This window comes from Anticarsia gemmatalis, chromosome Z (assembly GCF_050436995.1).
Source record: "Anticarsia gemmatalis isolate Benzon Research Colony breed Stoneville strain chromosome Z, ilAntGemm2 primary, whole genome shotgun sequence".
NCBI classification, from domain to species: Eukaryota; Metazoa; Arthropoda; class Insecta; order Lepidoptera; family Erebidae; genus Anticarsia; species Anticarsia gemmatalis.
In genome coordinates this window covers 22,013,752-22,028,558 of record NC_134776.1, presented here as the reverse complement: position 1 = coordinate 22,028,558, position 14,807 = coordinate 22,013,752, and the positions used below count along the sequence as shown (strand labels likewise).

Below are 14,807 nucleotides of genomic sequence, written 5' to 3'. Positions count from 1 at the left end.
GACGTTACCAGGCTGTTAAAGGACATCACGTTCTTAAAGTCGAGTCTGGCTGAGATGCAGTCGATGCTGGAGGTGTCCAATAACACCATCGGTGAATTGCGTGAGGAAGTGGCGCAGTTACGTGGCGCTGTTTCGTCATGTAAGTCACCCGACACCTCCAACGTCAACACACGTCGCGGGGCGCAAAACGCATCCGTCGGCAATTTGGAAGCGGCGAGTCCTAAGTCGTCGCTAGCTGCCGAAACTGCTTGCGTCGCACCGCGCCCCGCCGCCCGCCCCGTCCCCCCAACAACATCGGTCGAGGTAGTGACACGTGCCGCTACGTCAACACCGACACGTGCCTACGCGGCCGTTGCCGCCAACCAACCAGCTGGACAACCACCACAGTGGCGACAGAAAGGGGATAAGAAGATCACTATGAGATCAGACGTCAATCCGCATCAGAGTAAGAAGAACGAGGCTACGTGCGAAAAGGATGGCTTCATCAAGGTGGAGAAGAAAAAGAGGAAGCCATCTCGTCGCAATCAGTGCGGTACTGCACCGACCGGACCGAACCATCTGCTGCGTCCAGCCGTGCCTGCGACGCTGTTGTACGTGTCCCGCCTGCACTACTCTACAAAGGCCGAAAACATTGTAGAGTACGTCCAACTGAAAAGCAATTTCAAACTGAGGGTCGAGCAGTTGCAGTCTTGTCACAATGTGAATTTCAACTCATTTGTGGTGAGAGTGCCGACTGAGCATCTGTCGACCTTCATGAAGGAGGAATTTTGGCCGAGAGGTGTTGTGTTCTGGCGGTACAGAGGACGGCTACCCGACACCACGCGTCAGGCGACACCTGGATCACGTGTCACTTAGAATAAGTTATATTTTGTATGTATTAGTCTATTTATAAGTTGTATTTTGTTTATTTTATTACTATGGGCCTCAGTTGCCTGAAATAAAGGAATAAATAAAAAAAATAAAAAATTTAAACTTATTTGCAATAAACTGAATAAAAGAAAGATAATATGATATATTTTCGCAGTTTCTTGTCAAGTTTTGTTTCTGCGAGTAATATGTTAATATTGTAATCAATAATCGTCACCAAGAGCCAAAGGATTTCAATTACATAAAAAGAAATACGACTATACTATGGTACTTATACTAAAATCTGTGTATTTTAAAATTGCATCCAACTATTCTTTTACTTTCCCATTACGAGTATATACTGAGATGTGAACGGGAAGGACACGAGGCGGAACCGATATTTTCCTTGAACTGGTCTCAGTGGGGCCGTGCCAGTTCAGGAGCGAGCTCGGAATAAAACTCTATTACCCAGTGTAAACACTGGACACAGTTTTAAAGTCATATTACGAGAGTGCACGGCGTCTGCCAAGACTTATGTATGAGACACTATTACTATTCCCTCTCCAGGGATAACAATGTCATATCGAAAAATTGTTTACTTTGCGCACTGTTATAAAAATAAAGATTTAAAAAAGTCTTCGCATTTAGTTAAAAACGGATTTTGATAATATTTTTGATTAAAGAGTACCTATTTAAGAATATTTCAATTAATTATACTTTTGACTGCGAACATGGCAAGGGAAGTTTGTAAGAATCGCACCAAGTGGCGTTCTTTGATCTCTACACATGAGAAAAAGGCATAATAATATATTATGTACGTATACTTTTGGCTAAACGGTAGTGTGTACACTGTACATTTTTCCTATAAGATACTAATTTATTCAATTAGCGCCATATAACATAATAGAATGACCATTTCTTCGCTGCGAATCCGGTAGACATTACTAAAAATTCACCATCATTATTAGTTTTCCTCCCCCAAATGATTTGTACAGAGAATAAAGCCTTATTTCCTAAACAAATCATTTTTGTTTTGTCATTCCGGTCCAAAGTTATTAAGGTAGATTAAATAATAAAGTAAAAACAATTATATAACAGTTTAACCGGTTGTTTTTCAACAAGACGAAACTTTTTGGAAAGGCCCCTGTTTTATGAAACTCGCTGGTCAGTCCCCTTGTCCGGTAATTAGAGCGGGCCGCTAATCACTTATTCATTGGTCATCTCGTAACATCGTGTAATCAGTCACGTCACAGTACCATCTGCTTAATAATTCTACTTAGTTCATTATTAATGGAGTTATATTGACAGGCTTTTACTTTGTAATCGGTTATATTGTAAAAGGGTGATGTTTTAAAAGGTGTGTTGAACCGTTGACCATTGTCTAAGGCTCGTAGCACACATACATAATGACTAGTCACACCGATACATTTTGCTATTATATGTATTTCTTATTTTTGGCAATCGCTCTAAGTAAAATACTGGTATCCAGCTGCATCATAGTTTCTGCCAACATAGTTGGAGGAAAGGCTAAGCTGATATAATATATGAATTTTTCATTTTTATTGTCTTTATGCTACGTTATGTGGGGTCAGTAAATCATTTCTTCTTCTCAAAAAATAAGCTGCGAAAAGGCTCATGTTTTACAACCGGCCGCCTGGCATAAATCCTACTTGGGTGGGAATCATCAGCATGGTATCGTCTCATCTAATAGGATCGTAGTGCTGGAATTGTCCATCGGCTTTTGTTAAGTGCTTACTCTAAACGTGAAAATGTTAAAGCAATGATCTGTTTCCGGTAGATCTGTGTGCTCCAACCTGAAGGATTACGAGGCTAAAGGTGACGGAGCGTGGGAGGGAGCTACTATTTTTAATATCTAAAGCTCCCCGGAGAAACAGCCAATATGATTTACTTGGAGAATATTCTGTGCGTGATTTCACCCAACAGAAGATTATCTTGATCTTTTACTATTTCTGTTCAGGAATAACTTAGATTTCCGGGTAGTTCTATAAATGAGTATTGAAGTACAGATGAAATCGTCGAGCGACAGAGATAATTTATGGGCATTATTATATTATTTATAAAGTTTCTTTATCAATTACGACCATTTTTTTACCCTTACACTTTTGTTGTAAAAATGCAATGCCTGACCCTTTATAAAACCGGTTTTATAAAACCATTTTGAACAAAAAACTTAGTAAGCAATGAACGATTTCATTTATAAATTCTTGTTAGTAAAAATACAGAATTTCTATATTATAGATTAGAAAAGACAAATCATAGAAAATGTTATTTTTTTCTTTTTCATAGAGTCTACTGCTACTTTCTAGAGTCAATGAACTTTTTAAATAACCCGGTTACATTCAAGGCATTGTTGTCCGCAGTTTATAATAAGTCATTGTTTGCAGTTGATGCACTCGGAGCACAAATAATGGCGACTGTCACACACATCCCAACTAGCACACAAGCGCTATAACAAGCTGCACAATGGCCGGTTAAAGGATTTTTATAACGCCTTAGGCTCCTTAGTAAGAAGTATAGTGGTTCTATAAGCGGCTACAGATCTCTTGTAGCGTCAAATAGGCCCATACTGTCCAGCTTATAGCTCGATATTGGATCTACAGTGGTCGTAAATAGTAATTATAATAGTACGTAGTATAGTAGTAATACAGAAGCGCTAAAATAAGATAAAGGTGGTATAATCGCGCTACAAGAGCTTTTTCGCAGCTTCGTGGCGCTTACCAGCTGTTGTACAGAGGTGGTTAGCGCCACGAGCGTTCGAAAAAGCTCTTGCAGCGCGATTATACCACCTTTACCTTATTTTAGCGCTACTGTGTAACGGTTATAAATGCTAACGCTCTAAATTAGTAATATGGTCGGTTTATTATGGTGTAAACTAAATATATTTTTTTAAAATGAATCATCAGTGACAAATGAGGAGACATTTTACTTTTACGGATTGGATTATTAAAATAACAAGTAGTCTATCGCTTTTATTTATTTGTGTACGTGATATGAAAGTGCGAGTTCCAGTTTGCTGTCAATATATATGTATATTATCGTCAATATTTTCATGCGCCCTCAAAATATTCAGTTTTAAATGCAAAAATTATATAGATATGTGGATTTGGAAATTGTATTTTGAACATAAATAAGACTTTGAGGGTTACAGATAATTAAATTAGGGTTATAGGTAATAAAAAATGATTTTAATTATGTTAACGTTACTAGGCTATAGATTTATATGATCTTCAAAAGATCGTAATAACCTCAAAAAATATGTTTACCAAATGCTATAATGGCGTCTCGATCAAGCAGCTCTCAGAGTTGGTTACATCTGCGCTAGCGCCTTAAGCTGTACAAAGGCTCTAGTGTTTGCTGTTGTAGACCTCAAGGTTCTGCAGTTGTGGCATAGGAGTGCTTCAATATAATTGTTTTGGTCGCACACCAGCATTTTACTCGTACTTTTAGGGGTCAGTCGTTGAATATTAAAATAGTTTGAATTTTTTTTTATTTTATTTTATTTTATTTTATTTTATTTTATTTTATTTTATTTTATTTTATTTTATTTTATTTTATTTTATTTTATTTTATTTTATTTTATTTTATTTTATTTTATTTTATTTTATTTTATTTTATTTTATTTTATTTTATTTTATTTTATTTTATTTTATTTTATTTTATTTTATTTTATTTTATTTTATTTTATTTTATTTTATTTTATTTTATTTTATTTTATTTTATTTTATTTTATTTTATTTTATTTTATTTTATTTTATTTTATTTTATTTTATTTTATTTTATTTATTTTATTTTATTTTATTTTTTAAAAACAGTTGACAGACTGAACCACCACTGCACCTATGTAAATATATTATGATCATAATTTTAAGCTTTAGTATAAAGGTATATTACTCGGTTATAGCGCTTTAGGTGCTTAACATAATTCTGTAATCCCCATGGCTGTAAAAATGTTTTGAATGATACCTTATACATCTATTTGCCGTACAGAAGCCATATAAATATCTGATATAACGTTCAAGGCGCTATTAAAGACCTACGCAACTCTTTTATAGATGAGTAATACACTAGCCCTAAAAAAATCTGTTATAGAACCTAAGGCATTACAAAAAGCTTATTTACGCTCTTGAGCGCTATAAGCGCAACGCATAACTCCGTTTAAACTCCTTTATCTCCTAAAGTCCCCTTATACAGTTAACGGTGTTATAGAAGATTCCATTAACTCAGTTATACTTCCCTAGGCTGTCTAGCGATGCAATTACATGCTCATATATCACTATAAGTCATTAGTTTCCTACTAAACGGCTACTGTCCCGCCTAGCTGTTAAAGGGTTTTTTAAATAGCTAGTATACAACTTATAGAGAATTGTACAGCATTTGAACGACTCTTATGCAACTATCAGGCTGTATAACGACTGTATAAGCAGCTTGTGTGCTAGTTGGGATTACACTAATTATATTAATACTATTGAAATTACTCTGCTGGTGTACAATATCAGCTTTTGTAAGAGAAAATAATTATATTTAATTCAGATTTGTCAGGCTTCACCTGTCAGTACTATACAGAGATACGGTGAAAAATTCTGAGAAGACTTTTGCAATCGGGGCAATTTATATTATCTATACCAATATTATAAAGCTGAGGAGTTTGTTTGAACGCGCTAATCTCGAGAACTACTAGTCCGATTTTAAAAATTCTTTCAGTGCTAGATATATAACCAATAAGAGCAGAGTACCAGTGAAAAATGTTACAAAAATTGGGAAAATTATGTTTCTCTTATATGACGCAAGCGAAGTTGTGCGGGTCAGCTAGTGTTTAATAGCACTGAATCAATTTTCATGAAATTTAACAAACAGATAAATGAAAATTTGGATTGAAGTTTTATGAAAAAATCAGGCTTTTACTTCATTTATAATTTACGCAAATTCCACGGTAGCAGAGTCAGCTAAGATAACCGTATTTTTTGAAGCAGCAATTATACACAAATTCAGCCTCAATAACTCTCTAACTTCATCTTCCTAATCTCATAAATAGCCTTTCCCAAATACATCAAGTAATAAAGTACAGAAACATCTTATAAAGACGTCTTGATGAAGCGTCGGCGGAGTTGAACGAGCGACCTGTTGCGTCGGACGGCGGCTGGACGCGACGACGCGACGACGCAACTTCGCCACGAGTGCCGCAGCTGAGTCTCGGCTTACAAACTCAAGCCGGTGGCCGTATTTAGTGGCCGAGGGTTAAAAAATATTTCACACTTTGCTTGTCGATTATTATTTACCTAATGAACTAGGTTTCTTAGTAGCATTAGAAGGATAAAAGTGATATATTGATACTGGATTAGAGCTGAAATTGTCGGTGCTGAAAGATAAATATTTTAAAATATCGCTCGTTTCCCGTCAAATGTTAAAACAAGCAGTATTCCGTAGTTTAGTTTAGATTAAGCAGTTATAGGTTCGGCCCCAAAAAAAATACCGCAAAATTAAGTTACTTAAACAATATTAAAACCACATTTCTTCTAAACACCCTACTATCGTAGCGAGTGCTGCAAGTTAATTATGTTCACCGTCACTAATGTGGTATTCCTGGTGGTGCCACGTGGACGTGCGTGGCAACACGTCGTTCACTCACACCCGGCATAAATCACTGCTATCTACCTCACTACCTCCTCACTACGTGTGTGAGGGAACAAAAACAAACCTGTACGTTTTTGCCTCGTAGAAACCTCGACAGCTTGAAATTTGTCGTAGAATTTAGCGCTTGTTTTCCACTTTTAAGTAATTTTTCTACATGTCATTCAATTAATTAAGGTTAATGCGGTCAGTAAATTGATCATAGCGTCGTCTTTTTTGTTCTTGTGGCTTTCCGTCCATTCAAATACTAAGATTAGTATCCTGATTTTGAAAAAAAAGTACCGGTTTAACGTCACTTTAGAAGCAACTAAGATTTTTGAAAGGAAATCTACAGCTAAAGAATCTTTCATCGCATTAATCCACTACGGCACGCTCACGTGTATCTATAAAGCAGACATGTAAGGCTCCCGTGTAGGCAGGCAGGTAATTAGCATACATTACGAAACGACGTGCGCTCGAGATAATATCATCATTAGGCGCGGTGAATGCGCCGCGGCACAATCCGCACAATGTTGGCTGATTGCACGACGCAGCCCACGCGGGTACGCGGCGGCGACGAGGCGGCTACGTGGCGATGGCGTGGCGGACGCGGCACGTGGACCGCGTGCCGAGCGACACGTGCTTTTGCTTATTAGGCTCTATTTGGAGCTTAAATTTAGGCTGTAATATGACTTTACATGTGTTTATGTGAAGGTTATAGTTACAGCAGACTGTTAACGTCATAGATGTTAGAAGTTTCTGTATTTGTGAAATTATTGTCTACTTATTGGACAAACGTCGATATCTTCTCACATATTCTAAATATGGTGTTGTCTTAATCACCAATTCCAGTACAGACGTTTTACGACATACGACGCCGCTACGTTCCTTTCCATCTACGCAAAACCTCACCACGATCGTTACCATATGCGACTAGCTACAGGTTCCACTAAACTACAAAAAGAGTATTCCTCTCGTCCGAGAGTCGAGGGCGAGACGTAAGCCTGTGTAAGCGCATTACGCCGTCCTCCCGGAGCTCTCCACTCTAATAATCGTATAACATTTTAGTGCTACAAGTGGCCATGTCGCCACTCATATTTCCTACAATTTGGCCGCGAGATAGAAGCCGTCGTAAACTTATGTGCGACATAAACCGTCGAGTTCCAGCGACACTTTATTGACATGACGCCGTTGTGGGTTAACGCGAATGTGTAATAAGTGAAATGATAAAATCACACTGTTTTATTGACTCACTCGTGTGTTTCATGAATAGTATTGTTGTGTTAGAGCGTCGTTTTCTATTTCTGTGTAGTAGATTAGCCTAGATCTAGGTTGTTTCAGATTCTAAAATGCCTAAGGCTTATCAGACTACTGTTTTAGCTTTCAAGTAAATTAGGGTATTAGAAACATCATCAAGGTAAGACAATAGTAACATCTTATTCTTTTTATCCTAAAGTTTTCAAGTTCTTATTTTCAAAAATTCCTACCGATACTGTTACTTCGGACACATAAAAATCAGGACTAAATTAATATATTGAGCAAGACACGCATGTAATTTTCAACAAACTCTCAAACAACTTAGCAATATTATTAAACAGTTGGTTGAAACTTGTATAACTTTAGTTTCGCAGGTGTGTCACAAGTGCAGCGCGGCGCTAGTGCGGCGGGAGGCGGGGCAGTATGCCGCTGGCCGTAGCACGGGGAGCACGTACTACTACCACTCACCAACTATCATAGCGTACTTTACTTCGATTACTTGCGACGTTACTTTTGTATTCTTTAGGCCTATTTATGTTTAATGGATAGAAATTGGTCATCCTATAGTAGGATGGTAGGGTTTACCCTCGAAAACATGGAGGAATACAAAAGTTTCTGTATACTACTTAAAGTCACAAGACGGCTAATCATAAAACTAATTGTTGATACTAAAGCTTATCATTGATTTACGCCGCTTTACTTTTTATAGCATCTATCATCATCAATGGTATCTAATCGATCATTTTCAATTTTATGCCATGGCTTGCGTTAACAATTAACAAATATGTAAAATCTCCACTGTGTATCAGACATGTGGCCATACATGAAACAACAATGATTTTAGCCCTACGGATCATTAACTTCCTATCAAAGGCAACTACAAACATACAAATTTTTCACCTATCTGATCACATTGTATCGCTATCAACGTAACTCTTCATTGCATAGATCGTGCATTCTCTCAGCAATAGTATCGGTCCCACCCTGCTCCCTGAGCGACGCCAGGGCGCTGCGGCCGTCGCGACGTGTTCGTAAATACTCATCAGTGCCATGGAAAACAACGCGACTGGTTTATGCAGCTGATGTCGTTGTAAGTGTGTACATGAGGAATATAACACGTGAATTATGACGTCATAACATACATTTTCATACGTGCGTACAATATATTCTTGTCAAAGTCTTTGAATTTAATGCGTAACGAAGTCTTATAGGCAATCCAATCCCCATGATACTTTAGTAATTTTTTATTTTGAAAGTTTAGAGACAATTATTGGTGAATTAAATAGGCTAATGTGCTAAAACGTATAAACTTATTTCAGGGTTTTACAGAAGCTGCGGCTGCAACAGAAGTCTTAGAACGACAGCCGCAAACAAATTATCTCCTTTATGAAAATCACTCAGTAAGATAACTAGAATGAACTTTAAAAATTTTAAACCTTATATTCGGCAATCTACATGTGCTTAACCAGATCACATAAAACAGCCCGCGACGTCATCACCCGTACGAGTTGTGACGTAATCACAAAGAAAAAGAACGCCGGCGAAGTGCGAATGAATCTACCCCTACGGGAAGAGGGGAGAGCCTCAGAGGATATTTATAAAACAGTAGATACGTTTATATCCTCATCGGTAATAACTGGCGTATAAGAAGATGGGGCGCGTAGATGCAAGCTTATGTATGAATGTGGGTGAAATAAAAGAAGAAATGTATTATTGTTCTGGCCTTTATCACAGTTTAGGACCTAATAATTTCATTTTGGAATGCATATATTCTGCGGTAAGTCCGGAAATAGGCTATATGACATGATGTCTTACAAAGGCAGTCAGGTTAGCTAGTTCTACTCGTAACCGGCGGTGCTTTATAAATAACAAGATGAATGTGTAATGTGTATGAAGCAAAGGAAGTTTGAAAGGATTGTACCAAGTGGCGTTCTCTGGCCTCTGTCTTTCTCTATGGGAAAAAGGCATGCTTTTATGTAAGTTCCTAATATGACATCTTGTTGCTAGTCGAAATCGGTTTTACATTTTAGCCTTGAAAGTATAAAAAACAGGCAGAAAAATAGAGTAACTAACGTAGTCTCAGTTAGTATTTAAGTATGGGTTGTAACAGAAGTCCAAGTAGTTTGGAAGTCTATATAAAGTTGTTCCGAAGAGCATAATTATAAAGAATCGTCCCAAGTTCCAGCCAATTAAAACAGTCGTTAATTCAAGTCAAATATCTTTCGCGACGCTTGAACAACTTTACAAGTACGAGTAGTTTGACCACTAATTACACGGAACTAAGCGGTGGCTTGCAGTTTCTGCCTCCACCCGCTGTTAAAAGAAGCTATATTATACATGTATGTATGTATGTATGTATGTATGTGGGTGTGGTATGAACCTCAATTTGTAAGGATAAGAATATGTCACATTTAAATATTTGAGAAAGAATTGTCGAGTCGACGGTATTTTCGTACTCATATTATTATGTTAGGTCGTTTGACCTGATTTAGGACAAAAAGGTTTGGTTAAAATGCTGATGAAGCCTTTCAGGTGTGAAGCCTTTCAGGTTATTAAATCATAAGTTGTTCAGAGTTTCACAAATTACCCTTAATTAATTAGTCCATAGTGCAACCTAAGCCATCCAGCAAAAAATCCTTATCAACGTTTCTCGAATGCAACTAACGATCCAATCTACCTGCATCAGTCTAATATCGAAACTCATTAAGTGATGCGCCTACAGACTACTAGTGCTACTAGTGACGCGTCAAAGTGGTTCAAAGTGAAAGCCTCGCGTATCCGGGTCAATGAGAAGCCGTCCGGTCATCGCGCGGCTCGTCCAAGATTTATCTGCACCATCTACCGCCCAGCTTCATTACTGCCCAGTAAAAAACTCCGGTGCACTATAAAAAGTGCAATAAAGGGCGGATAGATTTACGATGAGGCGCTTTTTATTTTTAAACTGGCTCGATAGTGGAGCGGCTCTGTTTGAGATTGCTGATCACAGGCTGCCAGCGTTATTAAGTTGTTCTAGTAGAAAATTTTCCAGCCTGATGGGTAATGTAATATCGTGATCAATATTTTTTGTAAAAGGCAGCAGCTCCTGAGCTAAAAAAGATAGTAAAACATAGATAGGTACACAGAGAGCTGAAATATATCTGTGAAGTGTAATATTTGTTGAGAGCGCGAATCAATCAACGACTGTGCCGACAGAGGTGTAGTAACTATGTTTGTCATACATTGAATCGTTCACGAATCCCCCGCGACCCCAACTACTGGGGTGAGGTTAACGAATGCAAAGTTCCGTAATAAAGTAGGTAGTATTTAAGGAGCACCTGTTGCGTGTCGTGTGTCGTGTGTCGTGTGAGACAGTATTAGACAATCACGAGTGAGTGCGTTAATTACGTCAAAGAGTCGCGACTCGTGTCTCAAGACGTTTCATTTAACACGCGTCGCGGGCTTCATGTACGATGTACTGCATTACAACGTGTTTTGATATAAAGAGGCATAAATAGATGGAGACTTTAAAGTTTTGCCAAGATTACAAAATTATTTGTCGTCTCAATAAACAACAGTAACACTCCCTTAACTATTGAACATGTGTGCAAGGAACGTATTCGTCTAATAAAGCATAGTGGTAGAACAAAAAAAATCAATTAATATCGGGCAAGTGTTAAATGTTTGTATGGAATCCTGTTTCCCAGTGTATCATAATTCAAGTCCCGCACGAACTAAGTTGCGGGCAGAGATTCAGTAAAGTGATACATAGTGTAAAGTTGTGACCGCGAACAAAAGCCGCGCGGCAAGTGAGCGCGAGCTGCAATTTATCACCATTTAGTTTCCACCGAGATCGCGGCACTCACGAGCGGCGCTCCAACAAATTGCAACCATGTATCCAACTCCTTAGCGTATACACTAAAAGCTAAGATTTCTCAACTTCAAGTGTACAAACTCTCCGTAGTTATCCATTTTTGAGAAATCTACGTCATTTTACATAAGAAACATGGAGGATTGTCGTTCGTTTTTATTCGTTTCCCTTTCTCCCCTCGCCTCGAGGACACCCGCCGGGTCCCGTGGCATGTCGGCTCGGGGGCAAAAACAAGCATCATTAATTATTCAAGGAATTACAGATTTCATCCATGATTGGCGAGCGACGACGGAGGAAACGTTTATTCTTTTTGTGCGATGTCGCCGCTGCGACGCTGCCGGCTGGCGGCTGGCGGGTGCCGATTTGTCAATACAGTACGAAATAATGAAGCTGCAATTGAGTAGCGACGACGATATTTAACAAACGATTTCACTTCAGCCATTTCAAGTACGGTATTCATTTTGATTCAAAAGAACATTTCTATAGACCCTAGAAAAGATTTGAGCTTTTTATGAAAGCTTACACGTAGTACGTATTATGCCAAAGCAAATGATGAATCCAGTAGCCGTAAAATATTTCTTAACTTTCGAATTCTATTTCATACTTTTAGATAGGTATCGAAATACGATATTTAGGTTAGTTGTACTAGACAACCAAATCTTGTTGTATCATGTGATTTTGTTACCAGCCACATCTGCCCTAATGCAATACTGATATAAACTTACCGGGCGAAGAGTTCATTCAGGAGTCGGACGAGTTCCTCGGCGGTGCACTGGTCGGAGAGGGAGGTGAAGCCGCAGATGTCAGCGAACAGGATGCTGCAACAAACATACAACTATTAACTTCTGGTACTGAAACTTTCATCAGTTACATTGGCTGTCATTGAGAAAGGCTAGCTATCGACATTTTTTGTATAAAAACCCGTTAATTGCTTATAATAAATGCCGTAAAACCTAATTATTGAGTACATTTTAAATGTCAAAACCTTCAAAGTCGATAGTACCGAACTTTCAAAGTAGCGCTCCAGATTACTTGTAGTTCTTATTTATTTAATTTCCTGATATTGTATGAAAATGTGATATAGATTCGAAAAGTCTATTCTGCTACTTAGAAGTACTTAACCAACATTTTATGACAATGTATCGTCACCGCGTCATCAAAGAAAATAAGAATTTGCAGAAGTATGTCATTTAGGAACTTGGTACAGGTATTTCATTGTCTTAACCTTACAATCGTACAGTGGTTTTAATTTCCCGCATTCTCGAGGATTCCTTTAGTCTCAATCTCTGTGATACGTTAGTAAAGAGACCGAGTATCGAGCATCGAGTATCGAGTAGGTACCGAGTAGGCATCGAGTAGGTATCGAGTAGGTATCGAGTAGGTACCGAGTATCGAGTGTTCAATCACAATGCTATCGATTTCCTTCCACGAGATTGTTCCTGTACTCTTAATATAGCGGCGGAACAAAGGCACGTAAGTAAAGCTTCGCATTGACGAGGAAGCCTCACAAATATCCACTGTTCTAATCAAACGACTTGACATAATATGCCATAACACTAGCTTACGAACGCGACTCGGCTTTGCTTAATCTTCTTATTTTAATAAAAATGTTGCCTTTTCTTTTTGGCATAATAATTATGCCAGTAGGTTCAGTTTAACAGAAAGAGCAGAACAGAAAAGGTTACTTTTGCATTGCAGTGCTAAAATAGTCGTTACTCCTTCGGTTTTTACTCTTTTACAGTAAAATTATTAAATTGATATAAAGATGACATGCAAATCAGTCAAAGCTTTCTTCCATATATGTCGGAGTTGGCTTCCAGCCTCCCCGGATGCAGCTGGATACCAGTATTTTTATTATGACTTGCAAAATTTACCACATTCAATTCAATAACAAATGATTTCCTCATCTTATTCTATCTTTGACACAGCAGAAGCCGTGATATTTACACGATTCGAAGATTGGAATTAACTGCAATCCAAACTGTAACGGATTGTTAATTAGATCTAGTGGTTGTTCAAACAATTCCTGCAGTATTAAGCACTAGAATGAAATTTTATAGAACAATATGAATCGAGCAATACTCAAACAAAGAGTGAAAACAAAATGCTCGTTTGATAACAATGCAAACTAGAGTGGGAAGTGAAATTAATTACAATAATGTACACTAGATGCCCCGTAAATAATTAACTAATGAAAATGGCACGAGTCAAGCCTTTCTATGTATTTAGTGAGAGAGCAACAATTTCATTAATTTTGGTACATTTTATAACAGTTGTAGATTTCTAGGAAGTTGTACCGGGAAGTATATATTATTTTCTGTTTGTTTTTAATTAAGAAGTAAATTGTAAGCGACCACTATGTTACGCGTAAAGTGAGCGACCTGTGCCCATTAATATGAAACACTATTTGTTTTGCAAGCATGTTAAAGGATTCGATAGCTAGTTGAAGACCCGGAGCCAAACAAGGTTATATTTTTTTCCAAAGTAAATCTTGCAGTTTCTTATATCACATGTTAAAGTCAAGCGTGATATAACAAAAGTTTGCGTGTTTTAAGTATATTAATCATCTTAAAATTGAACACCAACTTCAATTCGACTGGAACCGACTGAACCTGCAAAGCTTATTAACTGCGAGATTAATCATGAGTTCACGTCGAATCAATGAAATGTTCGCTGACTGGCAAAGTGAGTCAGCCTGTACCGGCGTGTGAGCCACTGTGCACTGACGCCGATCACTCGAACACTCGAGCACTCGAGCGCTCAACTATTCAGCAAAGTTGGTCGTGTATAGCCGCACCTAATTCATAGCTAATTGCACTCAAACGTCGGTAAACGATCGGTAATGCGTCTGCAAACGTTGCGAATGTAAGCCAACTGTACGACGGAAGGCAGATAGAATTATGGTTGACTTAAATATCAATTGACAAAGTCGAATGCTTTGAGTAAGTGTTTTGACTTTGGGCGCACTGAGATCGTTAGTCTTGCTTTCGTGAGAGATTAGCGTCGTTGATGGACTTTGAATTTGAAGCTTTACAGAAGCGAAAGAGGCTGTGGTTAAGTCTATTTTATTAAAAGAAAAAATACCTATCATCAGTCCTATTAACCACTCCAGCAAAGTTTAAAAATATGTTTTAAATTGGGTCATCTTTGCTGGTGCAATGGGTGACATTTTTCTCCGCAACACCATTCAATCACAAATCTCAAGTCTTAGCCGTTAGACAACCACCGC

The 14,807-nt window shown here is 38.0% G+C and overlaps 1 protein-coding gene across 5 annotated transcripts in view; it reads right to left on the bottom strand.

Moving 5' to 3' along the window:
• Positions 1–14,807, bottom strand: part of LOC142986077 (adenylate cyclase type 6) — a 303,314-nt gene that overhangs the window by 35,139 nt on the left and 253,368 nt on the right. For all 5 annotated transcript variants that reach the window (XM_076134270.1, XM_076134271.1, XM_076134272.1 and 2 more), the window contains one exon: positions 12,304–12,396. In XM_076134270.1, coding sequence (XP_075990385.1) covers positions 12,304–12,396 — 93 coding nt within the window. The remainder of the gene's footprint in view (positions 1–12,303; positions 12,397–14,807) is intronic.